The sequence below is a fragment of the Cnephaeus nilssonii genome (genome assembly GCF_951640355.1).
Source record: "Cnephaeus nilssonii genome assembly, chromosome: 21".
Taxonomy (NCBI): Eukaryota; Metazoa; Chordata; class Mammalia; order Chiroptera; family Vespertilionidae; genus Cnephaeus; species Cnephaeus nilssonii.
Genome location: NC_137092.1, coordinates 664,777 through 687,077, shown reverse-complemented (window position 1 = coordinate 687,077; position 22,301 = coordinate 664,777). Strand labels below are relative to the sequence as shown.

The 22,301-nt window shown below is 51.2% G+C and overlaps 4 protein-coding genes across 4 annotated transcripts; 2 read left to right on the top strand and 2 right to left on the bottom strand.

Annotated features, from left to right (window-relative positions):
• Positions 1 to 1,023: 1,023 nt before the first annotated feature.
• On the bottom strand, positions 1,024 to 1,775 carry LOC307093497 (histone H2B type 1-B-like). The gene has a single exon (XM_079761663.1). The coding sequence runs from the start codon at positions 1,731 to 1,733 to the stop codon at positions 1,353 to 1,355; it is 381 nt and encodes a 126-aa protein (XP_079617789.1). The 5' UTR covers positions 1,734 to 1,775; the 3' UTR covers positions 1,024 to 1,352.
• Positions 1,776 to 2,017: 242 nt separating this feature from the next.
• On the top strand, positions 2,018 to 2,480 carry LOC307093472 (histone H2A type 1). Its single transcript, XM_079761635.1, has one exon. It carries the CDS (start codon positions 2,073 to 2,075, stop codon positions 2,463 to 2,465), a length of 393 nt encoding a protein of 130 aa, XP_079617761.1. The 5' UTR covers positions 2,018 to 2,072; the 3' UTR covers positions 2,466 to 2,480.
• A 1,109-nt stretch (positions 2,481 to 3,589) lies between these two features.
• On the top strand, positions 3,590 to 4,094 carry LOC307093341 (histone H3.1). Its single transcript, XM_079761361.1, has one exon. It carries the CDS (start codon positions 3,640 to 3,642, stop codon positions 4,048 to 4,050), a length of 411 nt encoding a protein of 136 aa, XP_079617487.1. The 5' UTR covers positions 3,590 to 3,639; the 3' UTR covers positions 4,051 to 4,094.
• Positions 4,095 to 7,592: 3,498 nt separating this feature from the next.
• Positions 7,593 to 10,373, bottom strand: LOC307093383 (histone H1.2-like). Its single transcript, XM_079761444.1, has one exon. The coding sequence runs from the start codon at positions 10,295 to 10,297 to the stop codon at positions 9,656 to 9,658; it is 642 nt and encodes a 213-aa protein (XP_079617570.1). The 5' UTR covers positions 10,298 to 10,373; the 3' UTR covers positions 7,593 to 9,655.
• Positions 10,374 to 22,301: the final 11,928 nt, after the last annotated feature.

Sequence of the window (22,301 nt, the reverse complement as noted above, 5' to 3'; positions counted from 1 at the left end):
GTCAGCTGTTATGTTGGGCTGTGGGGAAAAATTTTTAATTTTCCTTTAAAAGGGGTTCCATTTTGAGAAATTCCACTTTAACTTTTACAGTATTTCTTCATCGTGCTCACACACTGAAGACCGAAGGAAACCGCACACAGCGACTCTTCACCGGCCCTTCCTCCCCTCCCCCAGCCCGGGACGGAGGCCCCTCGGACCCTCTTCCCCAAGGGCCTTCCCGTCTGTCTGGATGGGTTTGGAGTCCCAGCGACTCTGCAAACAGGATCGCAAGGAACAGGCCGCGCATCCTCCTCTCCTCCCCCTCCCCCTCCGCACCATCGCTGTCAGCCACGAGGTGGCTCCACCTATGGCTGGAAGGGCGGGAAATTCAAATCCTTTGTCCCCGATCAGAGCGGGAACCCACCCTCCCCACCCTCCTAGGACCTAGAATCTAGGGGGATCGCGGAACCGTCCGAGGCCCAGGAAGTGGGACGGGAGAAAAACTCACAGGCGTTTCGGACTGACCGTGGCCACCGGCCAACATTTCTAGTGAGAAATCGGAGCCATCTCGGGTCGCCTGTATGCAAAGGGCTCGAGGCGGACCCCACAGAAACAAGTGCCCAAGGATCCACGGCGCAATGTCGCCGAGTGTCTCCCCAAAGCTCCCCAGACAAGGTGCGTGTGGGCTCCAGGAAGGAGCGCCCGTGTGGCTGCCCAGACCGACCCTCCTCCCACCCAAGCCGCCCAGACCCACCCTCCTCCCACCCAAGCCGCCCAGACCCACCCTCCTCCCACCCAAGCCGCCCAGACCGACCCTCCTCCCACCCAAGCCGCCCAGGCCAGAATTCCTCCCGGAATCCCTGCTTTCTGAAATCCTCGAACGGCCTTCCCACCCAGCGGGGACTTCCAAACCCCATCGGGAACCTGCAGAGGAAGCAAAGTGGCCATTTGTAGGTTGCAGACAGACCTACAGGAGATTTGTCCTATTAAGATGCAAAACTACCCAACAAGAGACTGAAAAGGTGATTTAATTGCGGCGGGTCATTAACTACATTTGCACTTAAATAGTCACCTTTGACCGAACATGCTCTTTGTATACAATGTATTTCTTGTCTTAACCTCGAGGTATTGCTACATCGATTGTCTTAATTACCTGAAACCTGACACCTTTTGTTTCCACCTAGAGGCTTAAGGGCCCCTTGAAACCGGCATGAAAGGTGAACTAGACACCTTGGGGCACAGCTTTCACTTCACTGAATAGACGCGTCAGGGCTCAAACTAAAACCTCGCTCAGCGGTGGCAGTTACAGCTTTCCTGGGAGAAAGTGGGTGGCTCTGAAAAGAGCCTTTGGGGTGGACAGGGGCCGCGGCGCCTCACTTGGAGCTGGTGTACTTGGTGACGGCCTTGGTGCCCTCGGACACGGCGTGCTTGGCCAGCTCGCCGGGCAGCAGCAGGCGCACGGCCGTCTGGATCTCCCGGGACGTGATGGTCGAGCGCTTGTTGTAATGCGCCAGGCGCGACGCCTCGCCCGCGATGCGCTCGAAGATGTCGTTGACGAAGGAGTTCATGATGCCCATGGCCTTGGACGAGATGCCGGTGTCGGGGTGCACCTGCTTGAGCACCTTGTACACGTAGATGGAGTAGCTCTCCTTGCGGCTGCGCTTGCGCTTCTTGCCGTCCTTCTTCTGCGCCTTAGTGATGGCTTTCTTGGAGCCCTTCTTCGCGGCTGGAGCGGATTTGGAAGGTTCTGGCATGGCGTCGGCAAAAGGCTGTAGAATTGCTGGTCGCAATTTCCCCAACAGAGATTGAAGGTGAAAAGCTGAGAGCTCAGTCAGTATATATATGTTTCTCGATGTAAATGAGGAATGGGGAATGCTGACTTCTGATTGGGTAGTCACTACATGTCGCCGAGGGGCGTTGCCTATGCAAATAAGAAGTACACAGTTCTCGTTTCTATTGGACAGAACATATTTTAACCAATCAGATGTCTTATCTCTCTATCCAAGCTGTAGCTATAAAAGAGCTTCTTCAACTTAACACTCTCACATCGCTTTTTTGCTCCATCTTTTCCTTTAGATTAAAAGCTTGCTAGTATGTCCGGACGCGGGAAGCAGGGTGGCAAGGCGCGCGCCAAGGCCAAGACGCGGTCGTCGCGGGCCGGGCTGCAGTTCCCCGTGGGCCGCGTGCACCGCCTGCTCCGCAAGGGCAACTACGCCGAGCGGGTCGGGGCGGGCGCGCCCGTGTACCTGGCGGCCGTGCTGGAGTACCTGACGGCCGAGATCCTGGAGCTGGCGGGCAACGCGGCCCGCGACAACAAGAAGACGCGCATCATCCCGCGCCACCTGCAGCTGGCCATCCGCAACGACGAGGAGCTCAACAAGCTGCTGGGCAAGGTGACCATCGCGCAGGGCGGCGTGCTGCCCAACATCCAGGCCGTGCTGCTGCCCAAGAAGACCGAGAGCCACCACAAGGCCAAGGGCAAATAAGGAGCAAGTCGCCGCGTTCAAAACCAAAGGCTCTTTTCAGAGCCACCCACGCTTTCACTGAACGGGCTTGCACGAAAATTTCCGTTTCAACAGCTACTAATTAATTCCTCAGTCTACCAGTAGATGGCAGTGTGTAAACATTAACTCCAATAACAACATCAGCAAAGGAAAGTGGGTACAAGGACACTTGACAATCACCGGTAATTAAGGGGCTGAGTGCTGCAGGCCCTCGGGGCTTAAACCGGGAGAAAACAGAAGGGCAACTGCGCTTGGTGAAAGGGGACTATTTAAGTGCAAATGTAGTTAGTGACCCACCGGCAATGACTCTTGAGTTGTTTTGCATCTCAATAGGACACAATATCACCCCTTTCCCTATCTCCTACGGGCGCCCTAGTGGGTTGTAAGTAACAGCAATACTGCAGGCCTCGGAGTCCAGTCCCTTAGGCGGAGCTGCTCCACACGGCACAGCGCGGCTTTAACAAGGCCCAGTCATCTGTACCACGTACACGTTTCAGGGTGTTTTGTGTGTTTTTTTCTTTAACCACACTTTCCACAACTCAGTTGAAATTGTGAAACGTATGAGAATGCTAGTTAATGAAAAGTAAATGTTACTGTATACCACCAAATGTGAAATCGAGTTAAGTAGACATTTAGAAAAAAACCTACAGAAACATTTTTAAAATCTCTACATTTAAATAGGAAATGAAGAAGCTGACGGGAAATCCTTCTTCCTAAATTTGAATGAGGCTCAAAAATTACTTGGCCAATCCCGTGTAGCGCGCGCTTTTTCAAAAAGATCAGAGGAAAGCCAGTTTCCGGGGCCAACATTTAAAATTTTTATTCAGGAAACAAGATATATAACTGTAATGTTTACATTAAATTCTGCGGAGAAAAACCAAAGAACATTGTAGAGAAAAGCGGTAAAAACGGTAGAAGCGAGAAAGAGTAGGAAACAGACGCAGATGAAAGGGTGGGTGGAAGAAGTTAATTTCCGGTCCAAACGCCCGGGAGGTTCCTGCGGTCCGGAAGTGGATGGGGCTTCCAATAACTTCCCTACGGGTCTTGATGGACAGATGCCTTATCCAATGAGAGCGGGCCTCGCCTTATATATACCGATTGAGCGGCCGGGCTGTTTGTCATTCTCCCCGCAGTTAGCTACCTTCCGTGCTTTCTAATGGCTCGGACCAAGCAGACGGCGCGCAAGTCCACGGGCGGGAAGGCGCCCCGCAAGCAGCTGGCCACCAAGGCGGCCCGCAAGAGCGCGCCGGCCACGGGCGGCGTGAAGAAGCCGCACCGCTACCGGCCCGGCACCGTGGCGCTGCGCGAGATCCGGCGCTACCAGAAGTCCACGGAGCTGCTGATCCGCAAGCTGCCGTTCCAGCGCCTGGTGCGCGAGATCGCGCAGGACTTCAAGACCGACCTGCGCTTCCAGAGCTCGGCCGTGATGGCGCTGCAGGAGGCGTGCGAGGCCTACCTGGTGGGGCTGTTCGAGGACACCAACCTGTGCGCCATCCACGCCAAGCGCGTCACCATCATGCCCAAGGACATCCAGCTCGCGCGCCGCATCCGCGGGGAGCGGGCGTGAGCTCCATCCCACCCGCTTACACGGACACCCAAAGGCTCTTTTCAGAGCCACCCACAGTTTCACGTAAAGAGGCTGTAACTGCACATCCTAAGTGCTGGAACCCAAACCAGGAATTGCCGGGGAAATTATAAGTAGGTAAACACAGGATTTTTAATGTTCAACTTACTAGTATTTGTTGGCGGCTCCTATATTAAGGTGAAAGCCCTTTAAGTGTCAGTGGATCAATTACAAGTATTGGATACCTGCGTGTATTCCTGTAGATGCTTTACTGACACAGCCCCCTTCCGTGTCATTGTCCTGACTTGTTTCCACGGCTTATGCCCTTAAGGACTTCCCCTGATCCCTCCATCTTGTTTCATCCACCACCCCAGGCCTCCGCTCTGACAGCTGTCAGACTGTTCCGTGTGTTCATGCCTCTTCCTATTTTGTCAGTTTATCTTGTTCCTTCGGTTCCATATGTCAGATCACATGGTAGTTGTATTTCTCTGGATTCCTTATGACATTTAGATGCTAAAGTTTCACCGCATATATATAAGCTAATGGTAGCTTTTTATTGGATTTTAATTTTTCATGGAATTCTCAAACAATTGAAACTTGTTTTAATTGTCAGGAGCAGTATTGACTATCTGTGTCCTGTTCAATTGAATTCAGACAACAGGGTTTATGAGTGTACTTATTTGTATAGAGGCTCCTGAACACCGTTACTCCTTCCTTCAATCCACCAAACACACTACAGTTAAATCTTCCTAACAGCAGTGTCGTCTGCACAAAATACCTAGTAAAAACAAGCAAAAAACAGCCCTAGCCTGTTTGGCTCAGTGGATAGAGCGTTGGCCTGCAGACTGAAGGGTCCTGGGTTTGATTCTGGCAAAGGGCACATGCCTGGGTTTCAGGCTCCATCCCCACTAGGGGGCATGCAGGAGGCAGCCGATCAATGATTCATCGATGTTTCTCTCACACTACCTTCCTCTCTGAAATCAATAAAGAAATATATTAAACAACAACACACATTCATTTCTGACTGCAAAACTCAACACTGGTCTACCTAAAATAAAATAAGATTGTCGCTCACGGGATTAAAATTAAAATGGGCCTCAGTGCTCTCCGCCAGCGTCCACTAACTAAATGTATGTAGTCGGGAAGATAAGACTTACTGTCACTGTCCAAAGCTCAGTGGGATTTAAGATGCTGAAGGTGTGGACAGAAAGGCCCACACCTGTAGAGAATTTTTTTAGTTTATTTGAGCTGAAACAGACCTGTGCCAGGGAGCAAGATCTTAAATGATTTGTCCGTTGCTAGGCACCTGGGGCTTATTAATGAGTTTTGCCATTTCTCTTCTGCATTTGAAATTAGGAAACATTACAAGGAGGTGGGAGAGAGCAAGGCAGGGTCCGAGGACAGGATAGTTAAGACGATGGGCGGTTACTGATTTGGAAGAAGACTGAAAGGGGGAGTTTCAAAGGTGTGCTCACCTAGGTGCCCAAGGACCATGGACAGCACTTGCTTAAGGTGCAGCCTGGGAGTTAAGACCCCCCAGAAAACAGCCTTGGTTTGTGTGCTTGGACTAACGGCCACAAGAAGGAAGTCACACAACACCGTTCACCATTATAGCAATGACTTAACCTAAGGCCGGTTACACTTCAGGGAAAATAAATGTCAGCAGAACAATCACAGCAACGAATGAGTGGGAGTCACCCTGCACATGAGGACAGCCTGGCCATGTGCTCTCTTCAGATGGTTTCCAGCTACAAAGTGAACAGACGACGGAAACCAAGAGTCCTACTATAATGTGTGACTTTGATTTAATGTGTAGCCCCAGCCCTCTATTCCGTTTCTTCCCGACGCCTGAGCCCTTCTCCTTGTTGGTCATCACCTCCCTGAGGCGGCAGGAAGAGATGGCCAAGCTCTAACTCAGGGGGACAAGGGGTGGGCTTCTGTGAAGGTGAAGATGTAGGCGGCAGGAACCAGCACCAGATGTCTGACCGGTGGGGTCACGGGATCAGGCCAAACCTGGGTTCAGCCTCCTCGGTGCTTGGGTTCTGGCTGGGAAAGAATTCAAAGTCCAGACCCAAACTGTAAGAGAACATTTGTCGGGTAAATCAGAGGTAGAAGGAGCAATTCTAGAAGAAATGGGCTTAGGAAACGAGTCATGGAGGTAACGGAAGCACCTTTGGAGCTTGGGAGTGAGGAAGCTCATAGTGAAGGGGGGGGTGTGCTCCTGGGAGAGAGAGCGCCCTGGGTCCTCCATCCTCAGGGTTTTAAAGGCTGGGGTGTCAGGGGAGATCCCAGGGACGCATCTTAACAGGATATCCAGAAGCTTGCCAGGTGCATCCATTCAGGGTTGTGGTCTCCACAGATTGATTGGCAGGCACCAGAGCAGGGGGACATTAGTCCATGCAGCTGGTCCTAATGGCAGCCACAGCTGGTTTTGTTGCTTATCTGGGCCTGGAGCTGAAATACCACTGAGGCCCAGGTGTTATCTCCAGGGAGAAAAGTCAGGGGAGGAAAAGTCTCCCTGGGGCAAGGCAGGCGCCTGGGGCTCCCACCCTGCTGACCTTCTGTACCTGGGCCATTGTCCTTGCTCTGCTCCTGTCCGTCTCAGTGCCTCCAGCAACGATAACGTCATCGAGGCCTAAATCCAGTTCCTGAGCCCGGGAGCTGCAAGGCGCCCCCTGGCCACACCCTCACGAAACCTGACCAGCCAGCAAGACCCATGGCCCCAAACCCCTCACTGCTGAGGACTTTTGTTCTGGAAGACCCTGTGGGCACACTGTTGGGGGGTTGGGGTTTTAGGTAATTTATTTAAGACCTATGCGGTGCCTGGTTCTTTCTCTGCACCTTGGTGTCCACGTAACTGGCTACGATCAGCACCACTAGGTAGGCGAGCGCTTTGCTGCCTTTCAGAGGCAAAAAGGAGCCTTTTACTGAAATGCTCCGCCTGGGGCGAGACTACCCACTGTGACCCGCTCAGTGAGGAACCTCCCTTTTCACCCACAAAGGGGAGCCACTGTAGCACTTGTCTCTCCTTCACCCAGGCCCCCTTTTAATAAATACGAAAGCACTGGTGTGTTCCTTTTCTAAACTTTCCAAATATAAGACAGGATACTAGGGAGTAGATCACAATTTTCTGGGGCCTGAAGTTTATGCAACTTGGTGTCTCTTTAAAACCTACACTAGATTACAAACACAACTAGATAGTGAACATCAATTTATAACGGGAAAATAAACCACCTGTGCATGAAAAGGGTGACCCATGTTAAGTAACCTCACCGGACGATCTGATGATGTTCTGGATATACTGGGTTAAATAAACGATATTTTTAGAATGATTCCACCTGTGTCTTTGCTCCTCATTTATGTGGCTACGAACAGCTAGCACTGCTGTGGAGATAAATTCGCTCGTGCACAGATTTCTTCAGTCACTCACTGGGTATCTTCTATGTACACTTGATGGAATACTGGCCCTCAAGGAATCTAGACTATCAGACAAATATTATCCATATGCATTGCAGCAGGAACAGAGAAAACAAAATAACTGGGAATAGAGGTAATAAAAATGGGAATATATATTTGGAGAAAAGTACAAACTAGTTGAATGGGATAGCATAAAATGTTCTTGAATATGAAACTTATCTCCTCAGTTTAACTTATAAAAATAAAATCCCAAGAAGACTATCAATAGGGTGTTGAAGGTTTCTGAATGGGTGGGAAGGGGGAGCTCCCCAAAGTAATTATGGAAAAGCAAAACAAACAAACAAAAAAACAAAAACGGAATTACCAGAGACTTCTGGAAAGGAGTGATGAGAGGAAATCAGCTCTATCAGCGATTCAAGTCATGTTACAACATCTGTTTATTTGACATCCAATTACTTGCATATCGACTATGGCTCATCTATTAGCCCTGCAGACCTGTGAGCAGGACTTAAACCCGTGTGATCTGGCCTTAGGGATGGCTGGAAAGATCAAAGGGACAAAATAGAAAACCAAGAGTTCGTTCACCTCTGCATGGAATTTACCTGCGATAAAGGTCCTGTCTCAAGTGGGGGTGGACTGGGGAGGGCAGGGGAGGCAGAAAAGGCAGATAGTAAATGGCCTTGAGGAAAATAATTATCCATATGCATTCACATATCCGTAATATAAGCCCTATAAACAGATCCATGCATTCACGTATCAAAAATGATCCATATATTCGTACCCATACTTGTACACGGAAATGCGGAGAGCTCACAATTATTTTAAATGTAACATTAACAACAGAAAAATGGGGGAAAAACACGAGACAACCGTCTTTCTTCGTGTGTGTGTGTGTGTGTGTGTGTGATAGTCGTGAGTGAAAGTCTTTCTGTTCAGTCATTACACAGACAACGAAGATGAAGCGCTCAGCCCCGGGGGGCGGTGAACTGGAGTCACCCCCTAAAGCGGGAGTGAACCCCCAGGAGCCTGGGGCAGCAGATCCGGGACTGCGCGCCGGCCCCGGCCCCGCCCCGGGAACTTGTCTCCGGAAACGTCCGTGCGGGATTGACAGTGCCCCGGGCTGCACCCAGCAGACCCGCCCCGCGGGTGACACAACCCACGGACGGGAACTAACGCCCTCAGAGACACAGACCCAGAGCCCCCGACGCTTTCCCTCTGCGTGGATCTCACACACACACACACGCACACACACACACGGCGTGTAAGGCCTCTTCAGGGTTTGCATGTTTGTCTGACGGAGGATGGGGAGCCGCCCGCCAGGACAACATGGCGACGGGAGGTTGTTTTGGGTGCGCTCCGATCGGCCACACCCAAGTTCACGGGGACAGGGTCCGAGGGACAGAAAGGCCCCGGGGCGGCAGCCATTCAAGGGCGCTTTTTTGTCGCCAGGAAAACGGGAATGAAAGGAATGAGCGAGAAGGCGCCCGCGCCGCCTCCTCCCAGGGCTCCAGGCCAAAAAGCGCCCCAGGACACAGCAGCCCGACTTTCCAAAACAAGCCAGACGCATTCCCACATCCACATCCAGCGAGAAGGGCAAACTCAACCCAACAAAAAAGGCAAAATTAAAAAAAAAAAGCCAAAAATAAAATAAAGCAAACGTGCGACAGCAGCTGCCCGTCCAATGACATCCAGGACGAGGCGTCGGGCGGCCGGAGTGCGCCAACCCGCGAGCGGGCGGGACTTTCGAAAGCTTTTCTGGCCTGAAGGTGCCATCCGTCCCCCAGACTCAGGGACGGGGATGCCCGGGGGGGGGGGTAATGACGCGACTGCTTTCCTGTCCACAGGCCCGAGGGTAAGGGCTGCCGAGGGCGGTTCCGCCCAGCGAACCAGGAACCCCGCCAGCACCGAGCTGCAGGGACGGCCCGGACTGACACCCCCGTCCCCAACGCGGACGGTCTGGCTGTCACCTCAGCAACCGCCCTGCCAGGCCCACACGAACCCCCTCCTCCCGGGGGGGGGCTGCGGGCATCCCCAAGGACGCGCCAGCAACGCTGCATTAGAGCCAAAGGTTAAAGGGGACGGGGTTTGGGGGGGGGGGGTAGGCCAATAGGGGTGAGGCGTGCTCAGCTCGCTTTGGAGCTCGGTGGTGGCTCTGAAAAGAGCCGTTTTGGGTTGAGAAGCGGATGCGGACCTACTTCTTCTTGGGCGCCGCCTTCTTGGGCTTGGCGGTCTTGGCCTTGGCGGCCTTGGCCTTCACAGGCTTGGCTGTGCTCTTGGCGACCTTCTTGGGCTTGGCGGCCTTCACCTTCTTGGGGCTCTTGGCCGCCTTCTTGACCCCCGCGGCCGCCGCCGGCTTCTTGGCCTTCTTCGGGGTCTTCTTGGCGCTCTTCTTGGGGGTGGCGGCGCCCGCGGCCTTCTTGGGCTTCTTGGCCGCCCCCGCAGCCTTCTTGGCCTTGGCCGCGCCCGCCTTCTTGGCCTTGGGCTTGGCCTCGCCGGAGGCCGCCTTCTTGCTGAGCTTGAAGGAGCCCGAGGCGCCGGTGCCCTTGGTCTGCAGCAGGGTGCCCTTGCTCACCAGGCTCTTGAGGCCCAGCTTGATGCGGCTGTTGTTCTTGTCCACGTCGTAGCCCGCGGCCGCCAGCGCCTTCTTGAGCGCGGCCAGCGACACGCCGCTGCGCTCCTTGGAGGCGGCGACCGCCTTGGTGATGAGCTCGGACACGGGCGGCCCGGACGCCTTGCGGCGCGCCCCGGAGGGCTTCTTGGCAGCCTTCTTCTTCACGGGGGTCTTCTCCGCGGGGGGCGCGGCGGCGGGCGCGGCGGGAGCCGTCTCCGACATGGCGATGGCGACGACGAGGGCGAAGATCGAGGAAAGAGTTGGGAAAAGTGGCGAAGCGCCGATGGCGCAGCGCGGGCCGCCGCCGAATATATAGAGCGCAGGCGCGCGCTGATTGGTGCTCCCGCCGCCCGCGGCTGGCAGGCTCCGCGCCGCCGCCGCGCGCCCAAGTTGTGTTTGTTACACTTCACAAAAGGGGGAAAATATTAAAATCCCCCGCACCCAACCCCCCGGGGTCGGTCGGAAAAGAATCCGAGAAGCCTCAGGCTTCGTGCCCGGTATTTATTTTCCCTGTAACGGCCAAGACGCCGCGTCCAGGGCGTCCCAACTCCCCCAACTCCCAGGCAAGCCCAGGACCATCGGAGACCACTTTCTGTTTTTCTTCTAAATTACCTGTTCGCTCCTTGGCCCCTGGAAGTTCCCTTTCTCAGGGGGGGTAGGGCACATGTTCACCTTCCCTTGGGGACCAACACGAAGTCGTTGTCACTCGAAATTCCACGATAATTCGGTTTCTTCGCAAGGGAAGTAACACAGGTCCTGGGTGAATTCTGCGTACCAGCGCACGGGGACTGGGGACTGGGACCCGGTTCTGGACCAGCCCAGAGCAGCCGGGGAGGGATGCCAGGGGGGTCCCTAAGTTCCCCGGGGGCCCTGGGTGGTGGCGGGTTAGAGACTTGCATCTTTGATGTGAAGACATTGGGAAAAACTCGTTAGCAAATCCCTCTTTTCACAGAGGGGGGCGGGGCGCCCTTTGCACTTTCCCAAGTGGAGACCGTGGGCTGTTTGTAAACAGCTGTCGGGGTTCCCCTCTGCGTGGGACCCGGCAGGGGGCCTGGCCCTCAAGAATGGGGCCGATAACCGAGGAAGGAAGACCCCCTCGGCCTGCCCAGCGCCCCCGCAAGACTCCGCAGTGGGAGACGTTGCGAGGATTTGGTCCCAAACAAGCCTTCGGTTGTGTATTTATTTATTTTTTGTATGCAGCACTAAAGAGGCGAATTTCGGCCCATGAAACCTTTGGGTTTCTTCCAGTTACAATGCCCAACACGTCAGGGTGCATACAACACCCCCTACGTGGGAGCTCACACCTGTAGGTGGAGGTAAAGAGACTCTTAATAAGAGACCCCCCTGCCCTGGCTGGTTGGGCTCAGTGGATAGAGCGTTGGCCTGTGGATTCAAGGGTCCTGGGTTCGGTTCCGGCCAGGGGCTGGGTCCCGGGGAGGCGGCCAGTCAGTGATTCTCTTTCATCATTGATGTTTCTGTCTCTCTCTTCCTCTCTGAAGTCAATAAAAAATATATTTTAAAAAATAAGAGACTCTTTGATAAGGTGAACTATAGATTCGAAACATTAAAAAAAGGGAATGGCAACATTTAAAAAAGAAAAAGAGGGAAAGTACTGGAACATGTAAATGATGATGCCTTTTTTTTAAATTTTGTGAATTCACCTCTTCCCATCCCTCCTAAAGTTGGCCTGAGGTCGGCTATTGCAAAATTTGCTTTACCGCTTTAAGTTTTGTTACTTCCTCTGGTGCCCTTGGGTTCAAAGCCATTGCACTGTAGTCGTGAAAGAAAAAGGCTGGGTAGACGTTCTGCTCATATATTTAACGGGAACGTGTTTTGTGTTTAGGGACAAAGGAAGTATGACAACTCCTCGGAAATTCCTATTCAAACATACGTCTACATGCCAATGTGCGTTAGAGGTGCCAGAGGGAAAATGGACCACAGTGTTTTGCAGACACAGGGGCAGCCTGATGAACTTGACCAAGCTGAGCCCACCGCAAAGAAGTCCAGTGTAGCTGCTAGCCAAACGCGGTTACGTTTTGCCAACTGCAAAGAAGAGATCAGCATGTACTGAACCAAATGGGGCCTATAAGCCATTGGTAAACCTTCCTGCTGTGAGACAGAGCTCTGAAAAGTATTCCGATACCTCCCTCCCTCCGCACAGTCAAAACCAAAAACGTTTCCTTCCAACAAGAGCTGTGTGCCTTTTGGCTCAGACACACCAAGCGGTGAACCCATTGTGTGAGGTCACAAAGGGGCTTAAACAGATAAACTCAGGGATGAATGAGAAACCAGGCATCTTGGTTTAGACTGAGGATAACCCCATGGTTTCACTGAATACCATCCGTTCAGCATTTGAAAACTGTGTCTACTCCTGCTCACGTCCTCGGAATTAACAGCCTAATACGATTAGTAATGGACGAATTAGCAGCCGTAGAAAAACACTTTAGACCTGCCATCCACCCGTGTGATGTTGGGCCTAAGAATCATAACAGATTCTTGAAACTATACGAACAACGAAAGCACCTTCATCATCTTCCTTTATTTTTGCTAAAAAGATAAAATGAGAACATGCCACTCTGCTCGGATTCTGTGGGCAAAGAACCACTTCCCGTCTGAAACAGGCTAAGGGAGCCTAGCCATCAAGAAAAGAGCTGTGTGGCCCGGCAGCAGGGCTCAGTGGTTGAGCATCAACCTGTGAACCAGGAGATTCCCAGTCAGGCACAGGCCCAGGTTTCGGGCTTGATCCCCAGTGTGGGGTGTGCAGGAGGCAGCCGATCAATGATTCTCTCTCCTCATTGATGTTTCTCTCTCTCTCTCTCTCTCTCTCTCTCTCTCTCTCTCTCTCTCTCTCTCTCCCTTCCTCTCTGAAATCAATAATAAACATATATATATATATATATATATTTTTTAAGAAAATCCCTGTATGGAGTCTTGAATGGCAGGTTACTGGACCCACCTTCCCTATAAATCGGTGTCCTGGTGTAAACCAGCCTCATGTAAGTGTGATTCCTGGGATTCCGTCCTCTAAGATGACCCCTCAGCTTGACGCCCCTCTGTGCAGCGAGTCTAAATGGAATCGAATTATCAGGAGAGAAGCCACCCAGAGTCCTACTCCCACCCTCCTGCCCACACGGTGGAGGCCAGAAGGCGGAGAAGCAAGGAGCCCTTCTCCAGATGCCTGTGACTTGTGTGGGAAACGATATCCAAACGTAAACACAAGGCAAAGGTCTTTCTTCGTGTCCTTTCAAACTGCATTGGGAAAGTGTCTAAGTTCACCTTTGGGTCATCCAATGCCCCTAAGCCTTAGCGTGGTCAGCAAACTGCGGCTCGCAAGCCACACATGCAGCTCTTTGGTCCCTTGAGTGTGGCTCTTAGGCCAGCTTCGGAGGACCCTAATTAAGTTAATAGCAATGTACCTACCTATATAGTTTACGTTTAAAAAAAATTGGCTCTCAAAAGAAATTTCAATCGTTGTACTGTTGATATTTGGCTCTGTTGACGAATGAGTTTGCTGACCACTGCCCTAGGCAATGCTAATAAATGGACTGAGAGTCACCTGGGTCATTTTCAGTTTTCTCGTATCCCACAGAAAAAAGTGAAAATCAAAAACAGGTGAAAATAATTGTAACGATACATCTTTACATTAATATATATGTCCCAACTATGTCCAGCTCAGCCAATATGAAACCAATATCTTTAAAAATCAGAGAGTTCATAGTCCTTTTTTCCCAATGGCAAGTCTTCAAAGTCTTGTGTCTAATTTACATTCCTGAACATTTCAACTCGGATTAGACATGTCACAAACGCTCGGTGGCCCTATGGGGCGAACAGCTAGCACCGCTTTAGCTGAGGGAAATCTCTCTTCGTATTTACTTTGCATTAAGCCCAGAGGAGGTGAACATTAGACGCACCAGTAGGAGACGGACAGGTGCGTAAGGGTTTTGTCCAGCACAGACGCACATGAGTTCTGTCCAGTAGACAAGATGGCCCTAAAAGGCCCCACTGTGTTGCCTAACAGGACTTGAGCCAGTTCTGTCTGATTTTTTCAGGCTCCAGCATTCCTTCTCTCCGTGACTGAACACACATTCCATTCCCCTGTGTCCCGTCTGGCTCTAACGTTGTCTTCCTGCTTGCTGCCTCTCTAGTGACACACACCACGCCTTGACCCACATATGAACTCGAGTATCTGTATGAGAATCATGCTTGAATTTTTTGAAAATTGTATTTTGACACTGTCATAATGGCTCCAGAGTCAGAATCTTTGGAAACTTTTAAAAATAGGAAGATACAGCCCTTGGGTGGTTTGGCTCAATGGATAGAGCATCGGCCCGTGGATAGAAGGGTTCTGAGTTTGAATCCAGACAAGGGCATGTACCTTGGCTGCAGAGGCAACTAATCCATGTGTCTCTCTCACATCGATGTTCCTCGTTCCCTCTCTCTCCCCCTCCCTCCCACTCTCCCTAAAAATCAATGGAAAAATGTCCTTAGGTGAGGATGAACAACAACAACAACAACAACAAACAACAACACTGGAAAAGACAAAACTATATAACGTTGAACAATTTACTAAACTACTCCATGCCTCAGCTTTCTCATCGATACAGGGCCGACAATAGTACCTGTTTTAGAGATGATTTTGAGAATGAATTAGTATTTATATAGTTCTTAGAACACAACCTGGCAATATAAGTACAAATTATATATATATATTTTACCATATATGTATTAAAATTGTTTTTAAAAATTATATATACTGTTGTTTGATCACAATGTAGCACAATCCGGAAACTGTTGGTGTAAGAGTGTCAAGAAGACTGATAAACACAGCAGTTCACTGAACACTTCCTGTGCCCCAGACAGTCCATGCACAAGTCTCACTCCTTCCTTACCTCAATCCCATAATCCCATGCCAACCACCACCTCACCAGCGAGGACAGGGAGACGGAGAGCTCGGATCTGCCCTAGGACAGCCCTGAGGACCGAGGGCAACTTATGTAAACACACACACACACACACACACACACACACGCATTAGAATATGAGCTAGAGCCGAAGAAGAGGAGGTTTTCGTCCATTTATAAGGTGCACTAAATTAAAATACGCCCCACCTGTGAACTCCTCGCTAAGGTGTGAGTGGGCCTTCGGTGGAAGGCCTGTCGCCCCTGCAAACACATGCTGGGTGGACCGGACACTTCCCCGCAGAGCGGGCGATGTTCACAGCACATCCTGCTGTTCGTCCTGGTGGACACTAGACGGCGCTCCGCACCCACCCGCGCTCTCTTTAGAGGCGGGTCCCAACCCCTCAGCCTCGGTGTCATGATTCACTTCTAGGCAGACACTGAACAGGTGGGTTTTTTACTCTTTTGCTGAACAGAAACCATTATCCCCGCTCGATAGACGATGACCCTGAGGCCACTAGAAGCCCCGAGACTACAGTAAACCCATCGATGAACGGCCCTGGGCTCCGTCGTGTAGGAAAATGCTGGCAGATAAACTCACTCATTCCGCAGAGGACGGTCCTCACTCCTCTGTCCATGGAGTAGGAGAGTGAACGGGACGAGCTCTGCCCTGTGGGGGGGTGTGGAGGGTCGGGACCCAGAAGAAGGTAACAGTGTCCGTGACAAAGGTCACAACAGACACGAAAAGGGGGGGGGGGGCAGTTAGACACGGGGTCTAGACATAGATGTCGTTTTACAAAAGAGCGTTTAAAATGTATTTCTTTATTTTTAAAATATCTACTTTTGCTATATTTAATTAATTAATTAATTAATTAATTATCTTCACCTGTGGATATTTTTTTCCCATTGGTTTTTAGAGAGAGTGGACAGGAGAGGGAGAGACGGAGAGAAATACCGATGTGAGAGAGACACGTTGATTGGTTGCCTCCCACATACCCCTGACCAGGGCAGGGAGCCTGCAACCCAGGTAAGCGCCCTTGACCAGGATCGAACCCGGGACCCGTCAGTCTGCAGGCCGACGCTCTACCCACTGAGTCAAGCCGGCTAGGGCTTAAAATTTATTTTTAACTATATTTTTATTGATTTCCGAGAGGAAGGAAGAGGGAGAGAGAGATAGAAACATCCTGCACCCCCCACACGAAGGATCGAGCCCACAACTCAGGCATGTGCTCCGTCCGGGAAAATAAACAGTGACGTCCTGGTTCATAGGTCGATGCTCCACCACGGAACCAAGCTGGCTGGGCCAGAATCACTTTTAAAATACTAAATGTCTTCTCTTCTTCTTAAAAGTAAAATGACCGCAGTGCGAAGGAGGCTGACACAAGAAAAAAGTATTTGTGCAAAGTTAGTAACACTGGAACTGGCTCTTGCTTAACAGGGAACAAAAGTATGAGATTCCTGGAAAGGTATGTCAGTGTGGCAATCATCCTACCTAATAAAGAGGGAATGTGCTAATTGACCATCACTCCATCACAAAGATGGCTGCACCCACAGCTGAGGCCAAGTTCCCATAAGGAGCTTTAATGAGCAATCAGCAGGGACCTGAGGCTACACCCTCCCCCGCCCCCATGGGGCTTGACAGGGGACCTCAGGCCACGCCCCCCACCCTGGCATCAGGCTGGGGGACCTCAGGCCAAACCCCCCACCCGGTGCCAGGCCAGGGGATCTAAGGCCACGCCCCCTGCCCAGTGGGGCTTGACAAGGGTGGGACTGGCTGGGTCTGGATCTAGCCCAAGTGTGTGTGTGGGGGGGGGGGGGGGGCGGCCGGATCTGGGTCTCATGCAATTTTGAGGGGCATGTGGGTGGGCGGGGACTCTGGGTCCCCCTTTTAATGTGCACAAATTCCGTGCACCAGGCCACTAGTGATAGTAATAATAAACCTATTATATTCAATTATGCGCTAATAAGGGTAAAAGGACGTAAAGGGTTTGTAACATTGCCATGGGACTGAGATCAGCCTGGCACCCTGATTGTAACACACACTCACACACACACACACACACACGCACACACACACACACGCAGCCCCCAAAGGTGATTGCTCTAAAGTGTAGGCCGCAGAAAGGTCCCGCAGAACAGACACCTACCCTGGCTCTCATGAATGCAAAGCCTAAACCGTTTCACTAATTGCATTAAAGCCGCCCAGTTGCTAACCAGTCATTGCAAAGAGTTTTAAGTAAGAATTAATTTTTTTTTTTCAGAACTGAATTCTAACCGTTAAAGTTCCCGAATCTATTTGAACTGCTGGGAGGTAGTTTCACAGATTCGCTTTGGCCTCACTCACCCTTGCCCATCTGAAGGCCTTCATAGAGGAGGATGCTGTTTGCTCTCATGGCCACCAGGTGGCGCTCAAAGTCAAGCAGCCCTTGGCACAGCTGGGGTGCAGGGTGCCCGGCTAGGCCCTCAATCATTAACTTTGGGTTGACATTGTATGACGCAGGAGATTTTTTTTTTTTTTTTTACATCTCAACTAAAAGAACAAGGACTTCTACTAAGCATTGTAAGTTGCATTCAATAGCCTTCAATACACAACCCACCTACAATCAGTCAAACCCAAAAGCAGTTCACTCTTGCACATTTCCAGGAGTGAGGGCAAAACCCCCTTCCGCTCACAGCCAGAGCCTGCTCAGGCCTTGTGGGCCCGGGTCGGGGAGTTGCAACTCGTTTCTCACCCCTGATGTGTGATGAGGAGCACCAGGAGGATACGAACGGGTAAGGAGTGATTCTAAGTACATTGCTTACAAACATTAACAAAAACATCCAAATGATATAAGAATACCTGCTCCTGCCAGATTCTTGACGGGAACGTTCTCAAGTATAAGCCGTTTGTTTCCCTGCTACAGAAGGTGGGAGGTTATTAAAGATTTTTTTGTTTGTTTTTCACGGAATTTCATATTTTGCTAATATGAAGGCATAAAACAGCAACAAAAAACAGGAATGTATCAGCGGTGAATACACCAGGGTACTGTTGATACGCAAAGCACTAGATCATTTTGGGGTGTTTTAGGATAAATGCAACAGAGGTCAATAATCACCAAGTTTTAAAGTTAGAGCAAGATCAGTGGATGACTAAACAGAGTTAGCATCTTTCATGGAATAATTACTGATCATCAGCATTTCTGTTTTGCAAATGGGCACGTTTTAAAGCTCATTTCCTTTTGTCGGAAAGAAGTGATTGTGACTCACAGTTGACGAAGCTGTGATGCTGGAGTTGGGGCTCCGAGCAGTCAGACCCAGGCTGGCTCGCAGGACCTTTAGGGAAAAAATATAAAGATCAATACATTGTCAGGCGGACAAGAAGCTCACGTGGGCTGGTTCATGGACTCCCCAAACCAGTGATTGACCAGGAGACATACAGGTAACTGCCCTCGTGGTGCCCACGGTTTAGAATAAACGGAGAAGCCCGGGGAGGGGGCCGGGTCTGTCCGTCTCTGCAGAAATGAGGCCAAAGGAGGAAATGGGAGGACATCGTCTCATGGAGAAGCCACTTCAGCGTCCTTCCACGCGCGTAGAAAATTCAGCATCACAGCCCCCGAGACGGAGAGAGGTTGCATAGGCTTTATCTTTTCAGCACCATTATATTTTAATATATACACATGTTTTTATTGATCTCAGAGAGGAAGGAAGGGAAAGGGGGGGGGGGAGAGGAAGAGAGAGAGAGAGAGAGAAACATCAAAGATGAGAGAGAATCATGGATCGGCTGCCTTCTGCACATCTCTCCCCACCCCCACTGGGGATTGAGCCCGCAACCCGGGCCTGTGCCCTGACCAGGAATCCAACCCCTGACCTCCTGGTCGAAGGCAACCACTGACCCACGCCGGTGTTATTATTTTAATAGTTAGATGACCTCAACATAGGCCATTGGGAAGAGGACACGGACCCGCCCCCAGTAGCGCAGCAGCCTCCGATTAGCAGTGTTGCTGTGATGTCATGAGTATTACATTAGGGCACATGATCGTAATCCACACGGGGGAGCCTTGATTAGATGCCAGGCGCTGTGCACAGGGCTTCCTGGATCAAATCTTTTTAAAACTTTTAACCGCATTCTAAACACCATGTTAGAAAACAGCTGTTATAATCACCTCTCACAAATGAGAAGACTCAGAGGTGGAGAGTTTGTGTCTTCGCACTCTAACTTTGCCTTTCAGATCGATCGGAATTCACGTGCCCTTAAAGCACACACACGCTCATCAGAAATGAGACAAAACAGGGCAGTTTACAAAAACACGAGTTGCGCACAGGTGAACGTGAGAATAGACTGTCGCTTTTCTCGTCACAGTGACAAAAGCATATGGACAGTTTTCCCCGGGGAGATATTAAATATGGAGGCCATTTTGCCCGTCAAGGGCCCAAGACAGAACGAGCCGAAGGCTAACAATGAACGGAAGTAGCCTGGCTGATGGGGTCCAGTGGTTGAGCGTTGACCTATGAACCAAAAGGTCACAGTTTGATTCCCGGGTTGTGGGCTTGATCCCCAGGACTGGGTGTGCAGAAGGCAGCCAATTGATGATTCTCTCTCATCATTGATGTTTCTATCTCTCTCTCCCTCTCCCCTCCTCTCTAAAATCAATGAAAATATTTAAAAAACAAAACGCACTCTGAACAGAAGTAGGCATTGCCTAGGCCTCACACTCCCCCGGCTGAGCCAGACGCTTGCACGGTGGTGTGTCCCCAGACCCAAGGGCACTCTGTGTACCCAAAATGCATTGCTGCAGACAGTCTACTCCTAATCCACCAGTCTGCGACCATTCCCTCCCAGTGTCTGCATCTGTTAACAGTTTCCTGTAAAAGGTCATTCCTATAAAGCATCATCAGGTGATCAGAAACTTCTACCCTCATGTGGACGCATGGAACAGAGTGTGGTCTTGAGGGAAAGCAGGGGAGGGTGAGCGGGTGGGAGGTGATCAACCAATGACCTTCTATGCATATATGGACACTGACAATAAGGTGGTGAAGGCCTGGGGTGGGGGTGGGGGGTTGGCTGGAAGGGCTCAAGGGGGACATATGTTAAAAATTATATATACAGCCCTAACCGGTTTGGCTCAGTGGATAGAGGGTTGGCCTGTGGACTGAGAGGTCCCAGGTTCGATTCCGGTCAAGAGCATGTACCTTGGTTTCAGGCACATCCCCAGTAGGGAGCATGCAGGAGGCAGCTGATCAATGTTTCTCTCTCATCAATGTTTCTAACTCTCTATCCCTCTCCCTTCCTCTCTGTAAAAAATCAATAAAATATATTAAAAAATTTTATATATACATTTGTTTGGTCACAATGTGGCACAATCTGGAAACTGTTGGTGTAAGAGTGACAGAAGACTGATAAACACAGCAGTTCACTGAACACTTCCTGTGCCCCAGACAGTCCATGCACGAGTCTCACTCCTTCCTTACCTCGATCCCATGCCAACCACCACCTCACCAGCGAGGACAGGGAGACAGAGAGCTGGGATCTGCCCTAGGACAGCCCTGAGGACCAAGGACAACTTATGTAAACACACACACACACACACACACACACACACACTCACACTAAAACATGAACTAGAGCCGAAGAGAAGATTTCTGTCTATTTATAAAGTGCATTAAATTAAAATACACCCCACCTATTAACTCCTCGCTAACGCGCTTAATGAGTTTTAGGTAAAAAAAAAAATTAGAAATTTAAAAAAGAAACAGGCGGGAGTGAGGCCACGGTGCAGGGACGGGCCAGGAGGGAGCAAACAGGCCTTTGGACTCAGCGGACATTTGCCCTGAGACGCGGACTTGTCAATGGGACCAGGAAGTTGACACTCTTGATCCCTTGCCTGCTGCTCCTGTCGGTTATGGCTGCAACAGGACGTCTCTGATGTCCACAGTCCCAGGGACTCTGGCAACACGGGAGCCAGGAGGGCCTCAGGGGGGGTGGGGGTTGCAGTTGGCTTCACCGTCTAATCTTTTTTTTATTTCAAAGAGCAAGAGAGAGGGAGAGAGAGAGAAACATCCATGATGAGAGAGAATCATGGGTCAGCTGCCTCCTGCAGACCCCCTACTGGAGATCAAACTGGCAACCTGGGTCTGTGCCCTGACCAGGAATCAAACCGTGACCTCCTGGTTCATAGGTTGACACTCAACCACTGAGCCACGCGTGCTGGGCTTCACAGTCTAACCTTCACGCATTCACTCGCTCACTCATTGCTGTATTCACTCCGCACCTGAATATTGGGAAAGTACTCGTACCAGGCAGTTATACATTCACATCCAAGCTGGAGCTCTATCCGTGAAAAACACCTAACAGGAGACGCACTGCTATGTCCTTAGCGATTTATCTCTGATAAGGTTGTAGCTGGTTTTTATTTTCCCCATTTTGCTTATCTGCTTTCAATTCCCCCCCATAAACAGTAAGTCAAGTGAGTCTGTACGTCAGTTGCTACGATGAGCTGCACGCACGTGGCCGTTGGCAAAGGGAAACGGGATGGAGTCTCTAAGGCGGCGGGAACTGTGCTGAGATGGGGGCTGAGCTGAGCTGCAGAGCCAGGACCCCTGGCGGCGTGGACATGACACTCGTGGACACCGGCGGGCAGGGTGGGAGCTGTGTGGTCGCTCAGCCCAGGCCCTGCCCCAGAGCGCAGGTAAGAGCCCTTCGCCAGTTGACTGCGCATCAGAGCGGGGTGTGTGTGTGGGTGTGTGTGTGTGAGGGGTGTGGGTGTGTGTGTGTGTGTGGGGGGGGGGGTCTTAAAAAAGAGGAGCAGGGCCCACGCCTGCCTTTTCGGTTCGGTAGTTTGGGATCCGCCGGGGAATTGGCCATTGACAGGTTCCCAGTGAGGATGACGCTCCTGGTCCAGGAACCTCAGTAGAGAATTCCGGCTTTAAAAGCCCAATTCCTGCCTGGCCTGTGTGGCTCAGTGGGTAGAGTGTTGGCCTGCGAACTGAGGGGTCCAGAGTTCATGTCCGTCAAGGGCACGTGCCTCAGTTGCAGGCTCCTCCAGTGAAGATTATTAAAAAAGAAAAAGTCTCAACTCCCAGCATTCCTTTTGCTTTCCTGTCTCCCCAGGTGGGTGAGCCGGCACCTGCCTGAGGTAACGCGCATCGTGGGTGAAGCCCGCCCACACCTGCAGCTGCACCGCGCTCCCCACCGAGCTTTCCTGGAAAAATGTTCCTCTGCATCGAGATGACCCGCTCCTTCCGGGGACCCTGCCTGGACCCCTGCCCGCTGCGGGCACCCTCCTTAGGCCGCACTCTCCAGGTCTCTTTCTCTGTCCCCCTGCAAGGTGTCCTCGCTCCCTCTTAAAACA

Bases quoted from the DNA above. Each gene is read 5' to 3' on its own strand.
- LOC307093472 (XM_079761635.1), top strand. From the start codon at position 2,073: ATGTCCGGACGCGGGAAGCAGGGTGGCAAGGCGCGCGCCAAGGCCAAG.
- LOC307093383 (XM_079761444.1), bottom strand. From the start codon at position 10,297: ATGTCGGAGACGGCTCCCGCCGCGCCCGCCGCCGCGCCCCCCGCGGAG.
- LOC307093497 (XM_079761663.1), bottom strand. From the start codon at position 1,733: ATGCCAGAACCTTCCAAATCCGCTCCAGCCGCGAAGAAGGGCTCCAAG.
- LOC307093341 (XM_079761361.1), top strand. From the start codon at position 3,640: ATGGCTCGGACCAAGCAGACGGCGCGCAAGTCCACGGGCGGGAAGGCG.